Source organism: Azolla caroliniana, unplaced genomic scaffold (assembly GCF_043228905.1).
Source record: "Azolla caroliniana isolate FFs.n. ecotype wild unplaced genomic scaffold, voAzoCaro1.0.p SCAF_1, whole genome shotgun sequence".
In the NCBI taxonomy this organism is placed as follows: Eukaryota; Viridiplantae; Streptophyta; class Polypodiopsida; order Salviniales; family Salviniaceae; genus Azolla; species Azolla caroliniana.
Genome location: NW_028230436.1, coordinates 16,352,315 through 16,370,648, shown reverse-complemented (window position 1 = coordinate 16,370,648; position 18,334 = coordinate 16,352,315). Strand labels below are relative to the sequence as shown.

Sequence of the window (18,334 nt, the reverse complement as noted above, 5' to 3'; positions counted from 1 at the left end):
TCCATTTGATGCAAGTGGCACCGTTTCATTGTTGCAAGCATAGGAAAGAGAAAAAGAGAAAAAATGGACCAGATTTAGAAGTCATTGTACTCAATGAGGATTCTCTTCTTTGACTTTGGATATAGTTTTCTCCTCTTCTTGTTGGGTACATACATGTGTGTGATGCTACCAAAAACCGTCACACGCAAAAAGTATCGCTTTCTCCTGAAAAAATACTTCTCATGATGGTTCATGTTGTAGACACCCTCAATCATGGACTAATTGATGAGATACACAATTGTGATTGTTGGCTTTGTCTTGTATATTTTTTTCATGTTCTTCTCTTGCAACATAACTCTAGCCATCTCATGAATCCTGCAATTCGTCTGCTCAGCAACACCATTTTATGGGTGTGATTTAGCAAGAGATTTCATAGTGAATCTCGTTCTCTTCCAATAGATCCTAAAATCGGTTGAGAAGTATTCTAGGCCACCATCAAACCATAAGAAAAAAGTAGCCACATACAATGGCTATAGATGTTTTACCACCATGTATTCCCCACTAAATCCGATGGTAAGTGTATTTTATAAAATAGTTAATTTTACACAAAACCCTAACCCTAATAACTACAATTGATTTTTTTCCTATTAAATTTTGCACTTTTTTTCTTTACACTTTCAAGAAATTCATGGAACTAACAATGTCACTGGGACCAAAGGAGTGTTACACTTACGTGTTCCTCGAGTAGCTTTGATGTGAACCATTTTTCCCTATACATGGGCACTTTTTACTCTAGTGCTGGCTAGAGGTTTTTTCCCCATGTTACCACATACATGAGTCACTCATATGTGGTGGTACTTAGTACTTGGGGATATATATTTCAGCTCCTATTAGTTTTTGTATAATTCATCAATAGAGAGAGTTATTCCAGCCATTGTCTTCCTTGTGTGAGTGCTTCTTTGTTTGAGCTTCTTGTGTGTTTCTCACTCTTCCTCACATACCCAACAGTGGTATCCGAGCCAAGTTCTTCATCCTCTCCATCTTCGGTTGTCCGCATCGTGGCATCGCGGCACGCACGCACTTTTTACTATGCAAATCAACTTCCTAATATAGAGAAGTGTATTTCAGCACTTGGAGCTCATTTTCAGTAGGTACCTTGTTGTTTTACCCCCATTTCAAAGCCGTTCATGTAGTCAAAATCGCCATCCATGTGATAGTTTGTGAGCTGCATTTTCAGCACTCATTTTAGATTTTGTTGAGGTAAGATTTTGCCACTTTCTTGTTCTTTGGTAAAATGGCAAACAACGGTGACTTGTTTGGCATGCTTCAACCTGAAGATAAGCTTGATGGGACTAACTATCCAATGTGGTCCTACATGATGAAACATGTTCTTGTTGCCAAACAACTATGGAACATAGTGGTAGATGTAGATCGGCGCCCCGCCGGTCCTACTACTTCACAGTCTACTGTCACAGATACAGGTTCATCTTCGAGCACAGTGACTTCATCTATGCCACCCACACAAGAGCAACTTAGATGGGATGGAAAAGATGCTCAAGCTCATGCATTGATTGCACTTTCTGTGAAGCGTCATATAGTTCCACATATTCGGTCATGCTCTACGTCCAAACAAGCATGGAACACTCTTGCTTCGTTGTATGCCGTGCGTAATGAATCACATTTTGCATATTTGAGAAAGCAACTTGAGGATGTATATATGGCTGAAAATGAGTCGGTAGATGTGTATGTGACACGCATCAAAGATTTGAAAGAGCAATTGGCAAACATTGATGAAATCATTTTGAATACATCACTTGTCTCTACGTTGTTGAAAGGATTACCCGAATCTTTTCAAAGCTTTGCTACTACTATTCGTTTGGTTGCAAAAGGGAATACCGATATGTATGCATTTGATGAGGTTGTGTCTCTTCTTTTGCAAGAAGAACAATCTAGAGTGAATAGAAGTGGTTTGATAGAGGGAACACAAGCACTTGCTATCTCACAAAAAGGAAAAAGCAAGCATGGTTCAGCTTTTGGTTCTTCAAAACCAAAGCCTCAACCTCCCTCTTTCACTTATTCCTCTAATGATGGTGATTTGCAAAAGAAGAAGAGATGCAAATATTGTCGAAAGGTTGGCCATACGATTGAAGAGTGTAGAAAGCTTGTTAAGCGCAATGAGAAGAAGAAGGAATCCGGCATGACCATTTCTGAAAATGTTTCAAGTGCAAAGAGTGATGAGGCCAACATGGCCCAAGATTATTGGGCATGTGTTGTTACATATCATTATGACGCATCATTGCACTCTAAATATATGGTTGTAAGTGAGATTGATTCGGATTGGTTCTTTGATAGTGGCGCTTCAAAGCACATTACTTCATGCAAAAGTTTCTTTGCATCCTTGAAAGATGCCTCTTATCCTATCATTGGAGTAGGAGAAATTGAGCTTTCGGCTGCAAATGGAGGTGTTGTCATCTTAAAGAATGTATTGTATGTGCCCGGTATCAAGAAGAACTTAATTTCGGTTCCTTTGATTCCCAAAGCCAGACTTCATGTACATTTTGTTGATGATAAGTGCATGGTTCACGATTATAGCAATGGCGATGTTATCGTGATGTCCGGTACATTATGCAATGGCTTGTACCGTTTGGATACATACAACAGGGCCTCTCTAAATGCCTTGGTTGTCCATACTTCTTCCATGGCTGAAATGGAGCTTTGGCATGCTCCTTTTGGTCACTTGAACTTCAATAGTTTGCTTCACTTGCAAAAGAAGGATATGGTTATTGGTTTGCCTACACTTGAGTCCATTGAAAAACATGCATGTGAAGGTTGCATTCTTGGAAAAATGCATCGTGCTTCTTTTCCAAAAGATAGTCGTCATACACACACTACAAGAAAATTACAACTTGTTCATAGTGATGTGTGTGGTCCTGTAAAGACTCCATCTTTTGGAAAGCATGTATATTTTGTTACCTTCATTGATGATGCTACTCGTCATACATGGGTGTATCCTATGAAAGCAAAGAATGAAGTTTTTTCTTGCTTCAAATAATTTTTAGCTATGGCTGAAATTTTTTCCGCAAATAAGCTCTTGACTCTACGCACGGATTGTGGTGGCCAATATATGTCACATGAGTTTAATGCTTTTCTTTGTGAAAGAGGTATTTTACATCAATGTACAGTGCCATATACACCTCAACAAAATGTTGTTGCAGAGCGCAAAAATAGAACACTCTTAGAGATGGCACGATGTATGGTTAAAGGAAAGCATCTTCCTAACAAGTTTTGGATGGAAGCAGTTATGTGTGCAAATTATGTGTTGAATTGTTGCCCTACAAAAGCGTTGAGAGTCATTACACCATATGAGGCTTGGAATGGACATAAACCTATGGTTAGTCATATGCGTGTGTTTGGTTGTTTGGCATATGCTCTTGTGCCATCACAACAACGTTACAAACTTGATGACAAGGCAAAGAAATGCATATTTGTTGGTTATAGTGCTGAAAGTAAGGGATATCGTTTGTATCATCCATTGACAGACACAATTATTGTGAGTCGAGATGTGGTATTTGCTGAAAATTCAGGTTTCCCTTTTCTTGAATGCAAAAAACACCCAACAGTTAACTCACAAGATGTGTTTGATACACTCATGCCTTTGTTCCAAAATGGTGCGCTTGACCATGGACATGGACATGTAGACCAGCCAAGTGAGTTTCAAAGGGATGAAAATTTCCAGCAAATAAGTGTTGAAAATGCACGAAATGTCCAACCAAATATGGCTGAACATTTGCAACAAAATGTGGCTGAAAATGAGCATGAAATTCAGCCCACGCATGATGTACATATTGAAGATGTATTACATAATGAACGTATGGCTATTGAGAGGTCACAAACTATGCCGAGGTGGCTGAAACAAACTTTGCGAGATAGCAAATTGAGTGCACCTTTACTTGGTAAAACAAGATCAAGCTCTCGCCATGCATCAAGTAATTTTGTGGATTATTCTATTGTTGCAATAGCATGTAATGAGGAGCCACTTACTTTTGAAGATGCATGTGATGATCCTGGTTGGATGAGTTCTATGCAATCAGAAATGGATTCCATTCATAAGAATGGTACTTGGGAGTTATGTGAATTGCCAAAAGGAAAGAATGTGATTGTTACTAAGTGGGTTTACAAGATTAAACGAAAGTCTGATGGTAGTATTGATCGCTACAAAGCTAGATTGGTTGCCAAAGGATATGCACAACAATATGGCATTGATTATGAGGAAACTTTTGCACCTACTTCACGCATGACTACGATTCGTACCATGGCCGCATTGGCTGCCCAAAGAGGTTGGAAAATGCATCAATTGGACATAAAAACAACTTTCTTATATGGTGATTTGCAAGAAGAGGTTTATGTGAAGCAACCTCCTGGATTTGCTACGAAAGAGAAAGAGCATATGGTTTGTCGCTTGCATAAGGCCTTGTATGGTCTCAAGAAAGCTCCACGTGCATGGTATGAAAAAATCCATAAGCACTTGATTGCTCTTGGCTTCACATGTAGTCCGATTGAAAGCACACTTTGTGTACGCAAAGATGGGGCTGATCTTCTAGTGCTCGTTCTTTATGTTGATGACATACTCTTGACTGGGTCATGTGAAGCAAAACTTGATTTTCTTATGGCTGATTTGCAGCATACTTTGAAGTCACTTATCTTGGTCTTTTGAGCTACTATCTTGGCATCCAGTTTGTATCCGTTGAGGGGGGAATGGTTATGCATCAAGGAAAGTATGTTGAAAAACTACTTTAGCATTTTGACTTTGAGGATTGCAAGCCAGTTTCTACACCTGTGGAGACAGGATTTAGGTTCTCTGTTGAGGATTCTAGTTATGCATTTGATACTTCTCTTTATCAACAAGTTGTGGGATGTCTTATATATATGCATGCAATACAAGGTCGAATATACAATATGCAGTCTCCCAGTTGAGTCGATTCATGCATAACCCTAGCACTAAGCATTGGCAAGCAGTGAAATGTGTGCTTAGATATCTTAGAGGCACTTTGAGCTTGGGTCTCTTTTATGGTAGAGATACTCAGCCATGCTTGCATGCTTTTACAGATAGTGATTGGGCTGGTTGTTACGATACTCACGTGTCCACTAGTGGTAATTGCTTTTTCCTTGGAAACTCATGTATATCTTGGTTTAGTAAAAAGCAACCTACAGTGGCGACATCAAGTTGTGAAGCTGAGTACAAGGCAGTTTTCACAGCTACAATGGAGTGTATATGGCTAAGACGCCTTTTGATGGATCTTTGCATGGAGATTGATGTTGCTACACATATTCTCATAGATAGTCAGAGTGCATTGGCTGTTGCACGGAATCTCGTATTTCATGCACGGACCAAACATATTGAGGTGCATTATCACTATGTGAGAGAGCGCCTTCATGTAGGAGATATTGATTTGGTATATGTGCCTACACAAGATAATGTGGCAGACATATTCACCAAAGCTCTTCCACGAGAAAAATTTGAAGCTTTTCGCAAAGCTTTAGGCTTATTGCCTTGTGGGGGTTGATCTGTCACTCCTTGTACATGTTCACATCATTCGCTCCAGGGGGGTTTGTTACACTTTCATGTTCCTCGAGTAGCTTTGATGTGAACCATTTTTCCCTATACATGGGCACTTTTTACTCTAGTGCTAGCTAGAGGTTTTTTCCCCATGTTACCACATACATGAGTCACTCATATGTGGTGGTACTTAGTACTTAGGGATATATATTTCAGCTCCTATTAGTTTCTGTATAATTCATCAATAGAGAGAGCTATTCCAGCCATTGTCTTCCTTGTGTGAGTGCTTCTTTGTTTGAGCTTCTTGTGTGTGCCTCTTGTGTGTTTCTCACTCTTCCTCACATACCCAACAAGGAGAATAACAAATCTGCCAAAGTATTCCACATCCAATCGAGGATCAAGTGAAACACTCTAGGGAGGAGAATGATAATTCATGGTTATATAATGATGAGGTTTATCACACTAGTGCATATAAATCTCATTATTGTAATTACTAGAACATTTGTAAATATTTTACATCCAATGTCCTATGTATTGTTGTGAATAATAATGCTTATTGATGAGAATTTTCTTTGCCTTACTCAACATTTTTTTTGCTAGAGAGAGCACAAGAGCTAAAGAGTGGGAAAAAGCATGAGTCAGAGAGAACTTCAAGAATGAGTTTTGGAGAGAGAGCATGAGCATGAGTGAGTTGAGTGTGAGCTTTAGAGAGAGAGAGAGAGAGAGATGTATGAAGTATGTAATAGAGAGGTGAGATAATTGGGTTTCGAACCCAAAACATAGTGCTTGTAGTGTAACAACTTACAACTAGAGTAAGGTACTTGCGATAGAGAGAGAGAGAGAGAGCTCAGTTGGTAAATGGGGACCAGGAGGTCATGGGTTCAAACCCTACATTCCACAGTGGCATCTAATGAATTAAAAGATATGTATGAAGTATATAATAGAGGGGTGAGAAAATTGAGTTTTGAACCCAAGACTGTAGTGTAACAACTTACCACTAGGGTAAGCTAATTACGATAAAAATGTGTGAGTGAATGAGTGAATTGCCTAGATGGATGTAGCTCAGTTGGTAAGGTTGCCCAATGGAGACCAAGTGGTCAGTGGTTCAACCCCCTACATTCCACAATGGCATCTAGTGAAATAAAGATATATATGGTGTAATACAGAGGTGAGAAATTTGGGTCTTGAACCCAAGATGTAGTGTTACTAGTGTAAAGATGTAGTGTTACTAGTGTAAACGACTTACCAGTAGGGCAAGCTAATATAAAAGAGAGAGAGAGAGCACAAAATGGCCTTATTCTATAGTAGTGATTCCCCTTATGGTTCAAGGTTTGGTTCTACGATATGTCGGATCAGTTTACTAAACCTCCAAGTGCACAACCTCCCTTGGTGCCATCACTCTTTTGAGGATCCACATGTTAATCACCCCTTCACGAGCCACCCATCAAGCATCCACATGAACCTTGTTTTCTTCCCTTTACCATGAAATTGGCCTTGTCCAAATTACCTCACATCTAAAAGGATGTGCCCTACATGCCGCTTCAATTGGCAAACCTCCCCTTGTCCTTGTTCCAATAAACCCATTGATGTTAGAATTTTCAGGATCATGAAGTCTAACTTCATAAAAAAAATACATCGATATCCTTAATCCATGCATCAAAGCAACCTTTTGTCTATTTACAATGCTATGACTTTTCCTCTCTTCACCTCTATTAAAGCATCCATACTTCCACTAGTATGACTATTCTATAGTTAGGACCTCGCTTTCAACCTTAATAAAGATATCACTAGGTGCGGGTAACCATGCTATGTTCATCCAACCAAGGAGACTTCAAAACCATGATCAATGCACAATTCATCTTGCCTTACTCCAACTATAGATGCAACGTACCTTCATGATCAATGGTTTGCAGGTAACATAAAGGAGTTTTCTTACAATTTCCACACTCATGCAAGCCATCCAATTGTGTCCCCTCAAGATACAATGCACTCCACTACTTGCATGTTGGACTGGTGATACCCATCCTACATCAACTCTACCACTAGGAATTTAGATATGGAAATATGTGATGTTGATGAAGAAGCACTTAGAATGGTGGAATCTGACTATATAGTTAGTCAGACAATATGTGTGTATGCCCTCTTTGTGCTCCACAACTACACATTTGAGTGTTGTGTCCCCTTTCACACAATTCCTCTCATGTTTCCCTTCACACATTCTGGTCATGCACTTTGGTTCCTTTGCATGTTGGCTCTTCGTATCATGTGTTGCATCTTCATGTGGCGGCTCTCATCATGTATTGCACATCATGTGTACTTCCCTTCGTATCGTGTGTTTCCTCCATGTCGTACATTGTCATTTGATCCAAAACATGGACAAGATGATATCCATTTGTTGGCTACATTCTCAAAACTCGATCTCCTCCATGCTAACCAAGAGAACTAGCCCGTAACTCACAAAATAAAGTACTTTATAGAATTAGACCAAGATTGAGACCAAATACACCAAGTTTTTTGTGGCCACATTGACCAAAACTCAAAAAAAAATTAATATTATGAACAAGACCTACATGATTCTCAAATCCAATCTACTTATAACCAAGGGAATGTTAGAGGAATTACACACACAACCCCTTGCAAATCTAACCAATCTAGGGGACTGAGTACACCTATCAATTGGGCGTGGTTTCCAAAGTAGCGACAACAAGGCCTACCAACCCAACATTGCCACCAATAATTATTTTTTACTCATAAGCAAACATGGATGGTACAAGAATGTGGCGTTACCATTATTCTACGAGTGCATTAGCTACTAGCCACTCAATAGAAATTGTATAACGTAAACTGACTCCCTATAATTATAGGGATATGAAATATAGAATAGTGAGAAAATAATTTGATCAATATAATAATACTCAAGTACAATCATATATAATATATTCTAGAGAAGGACAAGGGTCATAGACAACGGCCTCTTCAAGTCTACAAATATAAATACGATAAAGGCCGATTAAACCTTTAATATTGTACCACTATATGGAAAGTGATGGAGGAACCGTGTTTGATCACCCACCCATAGAAAGGGTAAGAATAATTTGGTAACAAAGAGAGTACATTAAAATGAATCCTATAATAGTATTAGGGGTTATTTTGCATAAGAGGAGAGATTGAGATTGAGATGTTACTATCATCTTCATAGATCAAATATGACATAAGAGACAAAATATATAACACATTCACGTAGTACATGTGATAGTGAGGAGTGAATCACTATGTTCAAAAACTTTATTAATGAATGTTGTAATTGAGATTGTACATTGTGCACGTGTGTTGAAGGAGAGAGACAAAGATAAAGAGAGAAAGTATCTCAATAGGCAAGGTTGTCCAATAAAAAGGTCATGTGTTCAACCCCTACAATTTCGTGATTGAAATAAGATTAATAAAAGTAGAACAATAAAAAAAAAAGAGCAAGCTAACAAATTCTTGTACTCCTTACTATTAAGTAAATTGTGTTAGAGTTTATTTGTGTCGTCTCTCCTCTCAATATTGCATTCTCTAATAACTATTATTTGTATTTACTTCCCTCGAGTTCTTAAGTGTGTGCAATCAATTGAAAATTGACGACCCTTAGCGATCACCAAACCACAACCAGTCATCATGTAAGTGGACAGGTTTTCTCCTTAGCTAATGTTTGGGCCATCATGGCCAGCCTTATGTGGTAGACCTTTGAACCGGTTGCCGCACCAAATAGCAAGACAAAAATGATCGTGGAGTGAGTGAACCACCTGACAACACCCTATAAGTTTCTATAAAAGCCATGGCCAACAAAAGAACAATAATGATAATAAATAAGGATGCAAAATATGAAGCGTGGTGTGGTGTGAATGGATGGAATGCACTTCTTTGAACTCGCCAAAGAAGGAGACCAGAATTGGTAGGAGGAGGGAGAGATAGATATTAGAGACCACTTCTTCTTTCTTCTTCTTCTTCTTCATCTTCTTCTATACATACATACTATACATATTACATACCATGCGGGATGGGCTCTCTCTCTCCCTCGATATATACATATATATGTATATATACTATATATATATATATATATATACATATATACATAATACATGTATGTATGTATGTATACTACTCCCTCCCTCCCTAGTGATTAGTAGTTTCTGAATGCGGGTGTAAAACAGGCAGAACAGAGATCACAGAATCTCTCTCTCTCTCTCTCTCTCTCTCTGTCTGTGTGTGTGTATACATACATACATACATATATATATATATATATAAAAGATGGAAGAAAGAGGAGATGAAGAGAAAGAGAATGAAGAAGAAAAGGTTGGAGATGATCATTATGTCGATGATGAAGAAGATATACCCAGGGATGCTTTGCTGATTCAGAATATCCTGAGGTTCATGGGTGCCAACCAAAACGAGCCACGTGTTATCCATCAGTTCCTTGATTTCTGGTACAGGTTCGTGGTTGACGTTCTCCTAGATGCCCAGATGTACTCTGAACATGCCGACAAGTCCTGCATTGATTGTGATGACCTCAAACTAGCCCTTCAATCGGCTGCAAGCTTGTCCTTCTCTCAGCCACCCCCACGAGAGGTATGGTTTTTCAGAACTCCTTGGAATGTATGTATGTTTATTATATGTGTGTGTGCGGTTGTATTTGTATGTGCATATATGTATGTATGTATGTTGGTCCAGGTGTAAATATACATATATAACGTGCTAATATGCATGTATGTATGTATGGATACATGGATGTGTGTTGAGGTGTATTTATGCACATGTATTGTGTGTATATTTACGTGTGTATTGTATATGTGTATGTATGTGTGGGCATGTTTCTCTTTTGAGGTAGGTAGATATATTGTTAAATCCATGAGAGTACGAAAATAATATATTGGACAAGGTCGAGCCCATGATCAGGATCAAAATTTAGGGAGAAGAGAGGTGCCATGTTTGAGATCCAGTCGATCAATTTCACACTCTGCAATAACGCTTCTACCTTGATTGGGGGGGATGATGGGGGGAGTGCAGCCAATTCAGCTTGGATGATCTCATGTGGGATGAAGATTTCCCTATGGATCATCGTGGTAACATCATGATTAATGAATGCTCTATTTGTGCTCATGTGTGGATGGGGATGTCTGGAGTGCATATGGCTACATTGTACATGAGGGCATTGGTGACCATGGTGTAAAATAACCATTCTTTGGTTAGAGTTTCCTGGAAATGTGCTTGATGACATAATCATTCGAGCATGGAAAATAGCTAGCTGCATAGCATCAAGTGGGCCAGTCTTTTCTGGCTCTGATCATAGAGAAGTTTCTAGCGGTGCTTGTAAATGTGACTCCTAGATAAACACAGGAATCCACTTCGATTTGTCCTCCTGCCAGGGTGAAGACAACTTTTATTGAAGCTCATGGGCTTAGGCTCTCCAAGGTTCACAGATTATGTCATCAACATAAAGAAGAATGTGGAGAGACATACTTAATATATCAATTCCCTCCCCGTCTCCACATGTGATGTGGTCCGTGACCTCATTGATGTAGATTCCAAAGAGGATGGGGAATAGTGAGCATCCTCGCTTCACACTGATGGTGCTTGTGATGACCTCTAGTAGCCCCTTGACACCTAACTTTTTTCCCAATGCTTTCTTATGTAATGCATATATCACCCACATCATGTCAGAGTGAATTTTCGGTTCATGGAGTCTCTATAGGAGACACTCATTTGGTACATTATCAACGGCCTAGAAAAAATCCATAAAGCAGCCTTATGATCTTTTCTTTTGTGTCTTTGCTTGGTCTACCAATGAACATAGTGGAAGGATGCCTCGTTGGTAGAGAATGCCCACTGAAATCTTGCTTGGGCTGGGATTCATATCTCCTGAACGTCGGCATAAGTGTTGAATTCCATTTCAAACACCAGTCCATGAAGTTTGGTGATTGTGTAGCCAATCAGGATAGTCTGATAGTTCCTTGCTGGACGAAGATGATATAAACTCTTTGCATAAGAATGCCATAGTTATGGATCCTCTCCATAAATTTATTGAATTTCAAACAAGAGATTAAATCATATCTCCTTCCTTCATGCCAAAGTTTATTTCGTGTTCAAGAAGGAAAAACGAAGTGCAATGAGTTTAATGTGCTTGACCTCTGGAATGGCCAGCCCACTTGTGAATTCTGAAACAGGCATCATTAGCAATAGTAAAGTAGTGATTAACCCATCATACCATGTGAATATACAGAAAATACCAGAGAGTTCTATAACATAAACTCCATTAGCTTTGGCCTAATAATAATCCTTCTATTTGAGATAGTTCCTGGAATACCTGAAAGAGACGAAATCATGTAACACTAATTCAGTTAGCTTAGGCATAATAATAATATTTCTTCTATTTGAAATAATTCCCTGAATACCTGAAAGAAACGAAATCATGTAAATATTTGACCAGATTTGTAAGAAAAGCTCTTTCATTGCTTATAAAAAACTGAGATTGGTTCATTATAGTCATGGTTGGTAGAAATGAAGTGAACAGGGACTAGTCACCCCATTTACTACTATAGCAAAAGTGACTGAAGCATGATATAGGTTAAGTTGAAAGGAAGAACATGCAAGATCACTCTGAACAAGGGCAAAGCATTACACAGGGTTTAGGGCAAAGATGAGAAAATGTACTAAGATGCAATCTTTGTTTCATCTGATAGGCCATTTTAAACTATGTTAATATATCTTCCCTTTTCTTGTCTCTCTTTCGTTATTTGGTTTTGCATAATTGATACCATACGAGGGAAGTAATATAACACAATGCATAAATTCTGTCTCTAAGAGCTCAAATTTGATTCACATAAATTTGGCGTCTGCATACTGCTACACTACCTATATGTATAGATGTAAGGCTTGACATAAGAGATGTGCAATCCCTCCCAACCTTCGCTGTGTACTGTGCCTAGTAGCTTGCCAATATGTGGACTTCCGTTGAAAGCCCTCTATTGCCAATAAATAGTTTCTTAGGGCATTGATATGTGTCTGTAACGAGGAGGATGTCTTGTCCTAGCATGGCCTCTTTTTTCTTCCTGAATGTCTCCTAAGTGCTCTGTTGCAGTTCCACACTGCAATGAGTGTTCTGATTCTGTAATCTCATAGGTCATGAATCCCACTTTGAGGGCCTTGCCATTGATGATGATGTCACCATCTCGGTAAACCACCGACTTGCTTTCCCTTTGAGTGTAGATGATCTGTGGCATACATTGTTTTGTGCCTGATTTGCATGTTTTTAAAGTCATCACAAAGTTTCAGAGACCATCCAACCCTTGTACCGTGACTTGCTTTTTGAGAAAGTCAATTTTCTCGCATCATCTGGAAGTTGCAGTATAAGTGTTCAAGCTCTAGTGGTAACTTTTCTTGTTCTCTAAGCTTTGGGGAAGGGGATTGCTTTTTCCTCACCCATATTGGAGACTGAAATCAGCCAATGAGATAAAACCATGATTATAAATATGGTTGCCTTCAAGTTATCCGTACTAAAACAAAATTAAAAACTCTAGGTTTCCTAAATATCCATGATAATTATCGTAATGATGAGGTGGGTTTACAATTGGTAATGATTTCTTCAGATGGTTTGGCAAACATGAGAGAGCCCAATACAATCATATTACCAAGGATGATTTGGCTCCTTGGCATGCAATTGTCTCTTTGGTTTCATTGTCAAACCGGTAGTTACATAGTATTTAATACAATTAACCATGTACAAATTATAGGGATAAAGACATCAAGCTTCAAAATGTATGTATGTTAGGGAAAGCTAAGGTACAATATAACATTAGACCTAAGGTACAATATATAGGTGCTAGAGAAAAGGGGTTGAGGTGAGACATGTATACCACCCCATAAACTCTGTTGTAGGGTCTGTTTATGTTCTAGCATCAGTATGATATTTTTCTTCATAAGTTGATGGACAGGCTAGGCTGTACATGATAATGCAATGATGCGATGAAATCCTGAGAAGTAAACCATGTCTCCCCCATCCAGGTACAGAGACTGCGTAATCTGTAGGCATCAGAGCATCTTGTCTTGAGTGCTCTACCAAATACTATACTTCATAATACTTCTTGCACAGCAAAGCCCGACCAGGGTACTCTGGAATGGTGTCTGTAGAAATCTGTACACAGCAATGATTCTTTCTTTTCTTAGTCATGCTCCTCATGATGATCTCATGGGTACATAAAGTACACTATGAATACTTGTGTGTACAACACCTATAAACAACATAACTCTTTCCAAAACATATAACTTGTATACTGACTCTTGTATACCGACTCTTGTATACATTATCAAAAAGGTCTTGGGCGTGGGATTTTAAATCAGTTTTGTCAATTAAGCAAGACAAAAGGCGAGTATTCAAATTCATGGATCGTTGGATTTTCTTGGTTTACAGATATACTGGTACAATACATCCTCTTGCTCTCCTGTACTTCAACTCATTGCACCCCCACGATATTATATGCTTAGTTCGAAAAAAAATAGTTTTCCAGGGAGAGTAAAACTGGCCTATCAGACAAATAAATTATACATATAGAGAGACAGAAAAAGAGACCAGGATGTGTTGCCCAATTGATAAGTTTGTAATGCAGAGATCACCGAGTCTCATTTCCCACGCACCACCAACAATACCTCCTCATGGTCATCTATGGTTCGGCTCATTCCAGCCCCATGATATTTTATGCCTGCTTTGAAAATTATATTATGTTGTTTTGTGTCTACCGGAGTAACACTAGACAACTGGACAAATATATATATATATATATATATATATATATAGAGAGAGAGAGAGAGAGAGAGAGCAGATGTAGATGTGTTAATTGTAAGTGTGTAATGCATACACCAAGTCTAGTTTCCCACTCGGTAACAACAAATGAGTAAATTTATTTTTATTTATAGTTGGCTAGAAGGACATGCTGTTAACCTAAACATATTTCATTGTTATCTAGTAAAATTGTAGAATTTGAACCCATCTCTATGGGTTAATAAAAATTCAACCATGACTAGTGCATAAGTCTTACTATGTGAATGAGAAAGAGGAACTTGTATCCTGACACTGTATAATGCAATACATATCTGAAAACGAAATAGATTGAAGTTTAACTTTTGTGAATGCAGACTTTATTGGAGCTAGCCAGGGTTAGGAATAGAGCTCCTTTGCCAAAAGCCATAAGTGGATCAGGGATATCATTACCTCCTCAGAAAGATGCATTACTTGCACCTAACTACCAACTATACGTACCTATAAATGCCACAGAACAATCCGAAGAGATGGATGTTGAAGAAAATCAAATGCCCACTGATTCTATCAAAGAGAATACTTTGATTCCTGCATCACAAAACACAGACCAAAGGAAGGTTACATTTAGCCTTGTTGGTAGTACAAGGCCTCACAAGTGATTCGTTATCTATTTTTGCTACAGAACCAAACATTATATATAAGAGTCTAGTTACAACAAGTATTTGTTGCTTTCCTGCAGTCAAGAATACATTATGACATGTCTATAGAATGGTGAGTCACTTATATTTGTATTGCATTGTGCTACTTGAAAAGCAATGGTGAGCACACTAAGGTTTATAAATTATCACCTCTCTTTGAAAAAGATTTATGATTCATAGTTGCATTTATAATACATAAATATGCTTTTGAAACACTTTCCTTAAAGAACTCTAGTGCTTAGTGTTTTAGCATTTCAATGTGGATGTAATATCACCACTTATCAAGCATTTACGACATCAATAGTGTGCCATAGCATGTTTGTCCACTCAATGCTTGAAGTAATACCCTTTTGGAGTTGATTCATTAATACAATTTATCATTTTATGTTCTTGCATGTAAGTTGGTTGAAGATGTGACGAGCATGATATGGTTTTGACTTTTACAACGTAGCAACTTGGTTTGAATATGCATCAACTTCTATATGTACATGAGTTGTGCATCACATCATTCAAGTTGTACTCGAAGCAATGATAACATGATTCAATGCCTTCCCTATTGTCACAATCATAAGGGTCATGGTATGATTTTGAGATGGCCTTTTGTGGCCTTTTGTTGAGCGAGCAAGCTCAACGTGGGCCGAATCGGTTGAACAAGCCGAGAGTTGGATCGGATGAAGATCAATCGTCTAGTCCTGGATCGGTGGATTGGCTAGGCTCGGATCGGAGACCCGGATTTGCGTGAGCCGATAAGTCGTTAGAGGCCTACAATCCTAGTCTAGTAGATAGACATATTTTTGGGAGTTAGTGTAAGTAGCTCAGTTATGAGCATTGAAGTACTTGTCAGTACTTTTGACTATCCCTTATGGACTTGTATAAAAGTGGTCACTAAGCACATTTGTATGTATAGGTAGAGTATTATTTTGAATTAGAGTTTTTTGTTGTTCTGCTCTCTCTCTCTCTCTCTCTCTCTTGTGTACTCTCTCTCTCACTATTGTTCTTTGTGTTTACTATTCTCCATTGTAATCCAGCTGAGCCAGTTGTGTTTGTGTAGCTTATGCATGCTAATCTTCACATGGTATCGGAGCGTGATGGTTGAGAATCCTCTGTTGCCAATAAACGCTCAAACATAGACAAACCTTAACACTCGGTTGAGAACTGAAAAGAAGAAGAAAATGGACAGAGGAATGACAATACTCACTTTCGAAGGAGAAGCTTGATCCTAGCAACTATGCATCTTGGTCTTACAAGATGCACTAGTATCTTCTTGGACACAGACATTGGGGTTATGTGGAAGTTATGTGGAAGGAGTGAACGAAGTGGCTTCAGAGTCAGGACACAAGGATTTTCCGGTTTGGGAACAAGGAGCAAGCAAAGTCTTGTATTACCTTGCATCTTGTGTACACAATCAGATGTTGGGCTACATTCGGGATGCGAAGGCGCCGAAGGAGGCCTGAGAAAATCTGAAAAAGATTTTCGTCGCAAGTACCACGACCCGGAAGTTGCAGCTTCGGTAGGCAGATAGGCCTCGTGGACGTGGAGGACGAGGTGGATTGACACGCAGTGGTGGCGGTCCACAAGAGCATGAAAGAAGACACATACGTGGTGTGGACAACAGTTCCAGACCCCTCCACAAGCAAGGTGGCGCCGGGAACTGGCAAGCAAAGGCCGAAACAGAATGTTGGTACTGTGGTCGGAAGGGCCACAGAGAGAGCGAGTGCTGGAAGAAGCGCACCGATTCAGACAAATCTGGATCCAACAGAGCTGAACATGGAAATTGGCAGCGTTCGCACTACGCCGAGTGTTCGGATGGACCCAAAACCAAAAAGGGGCCAACCTTTGTGATGAAGCACAAGGCAAACTCGATGAAGAAGAGAACCTCGAAACCGAACGAGGTGTGGTACGTAAACTCTTGAGCATCAAATCACATGACGAGCAATGAAGAGTGGTTATCATGCTTGAAGAAACCGGAACAACTGGGAGTCGTCGAAATTGGAGACAACACCTCGCATTCGATTGAACATGTCGGGGATGTTCCCCTAAGCAATGTTGGACAAAAGGGGAGACTTTAACATGTTGCACATTTCGACAATATCGAAAAACTTTGTGTCGGTCGAGCAGATCGTTGATTAAGGGACGCATGTCTGGTTCACCCACCTAGGGTGCTTCATCGAAGAAGAAGGCCATATCATAGAGCAAGGGCGCTAGGAAGGGAGGATGTTCATCCTCGATACAAATGACGTCGGTAGATTGTTGATCAAGGGATGCAGGTCTAGTTCACCCACCTAGGGTGCTTTATTGAAGAAGAAGGCCAGATCATAGCATTAGGAAGGGAGGATGTTCATCCTCGATACAAATGACATCTCATCGCATTGTTCGCTAAAGGGTAAAAGGTTGATTCAGATATCGACTTGTGGCACAAGCGGATCGACCACATCAACCACCAAAGGCTTTAGGAGTTGCAAACGAGACAAGTCGTTTTCGGTTTGCTGACGTTTAGTGGCTTGAAGGCCCAAGTTTGTGAAGCCTGCCAACTAGGGAAGCAACACCGACTTCCATTCCCCAACGAGCTTAATCGAAGCTTGAATAAGCTCGATTTAATACAGTCAAATGTATGGGAACCGGCACAGAATGTGAGCTTAGGTGGGAGTCGATACTTTGTCTCCTTCATCGACGACTATAGCCGACACACTTGGATCTACTTGATAGAAAAGAAGAGTGAAGTCTTCGATTGTTTCCAGAACCTGAAAAGTCTTCAATAGGGAAACAGAAAGAAAGATCAAGAGCCTGCGGTCGAATGGCGGAAAAGAATACTTCTCCGGCCAGTTCAGTTATTATTTACAACAAATGGGAATTCAACACAAATTCAGTTGTAGATATATGCCGGAGCAAAACGACGTAGCTGAAAGGAAGACCAATCGGTTGTGGAAGCGGCAAGGGCAATGTTGTAGGAGAAAAGCATGCCAAAATTTTATTGGGCCGAAGTGGTTTAGACTACGGTCTACATTCACGAGCTGTATTTCGAACGAAAGCCGAACTTGAGACACCTGAGGGTATTCGGTAGCATTGCCTATGTGCATGTGTTGGATGAGACGAGGAAGAAGTTGGGTGCTAAGTCAGAGAAGTGTATCTAAGTTGGCTATTCACATGAACAGAAGGGGTATAAGTGTTATAACCTCTAGACCAAACAAGTTCAAGTAAGCCGAGATGTGTTCGACGAGTCGGTGTCCTGATATGCACTTCCGACTCTAACCCCCGACAACTCCGCCCTCCCGGTTATTGAGGATGAGGCCATTGAGCCCGACA

At 39.5% G+C, this 18,334-nt stretch overlaps 1 protein-coding gene and 1 pseudogene across 1 annotated transcript; both read left to right on the top strand.

The window, feature by feature from the left end:
* Positions 1-4,961: 4,961 nt before the first annotated feature.
* On the top strand, positions 4,962-5,543 carry LOC147869098 (secreted RxLR effector protein 161 pseudogene; annotated as a pseudogene).
* Positions 5,544-9,811: 4,268 nt separating this feature from the next.
* Positions 9,812-15,249, top strand: LOC147869097 (transcription initiation factor TFIID subunit 9-like). The gene is made up of 2 exons (XM_087326453.1): positions 9,812-10,150; positions 14,711-15,249. Exons 1-2 carry the CDS (start codon positions 9,833-9,835, stop codon positions 14,990-14,992), a joined length of 600 nt encoding a protein of 199 aa, XP_087182579.1. The 5' UTR covers positions 9,812-9,832; the 3' UTR covers positions 14,993-15,249.
* Positions 15,250-18,334: the final 3,085 nt, after the last annotated feature.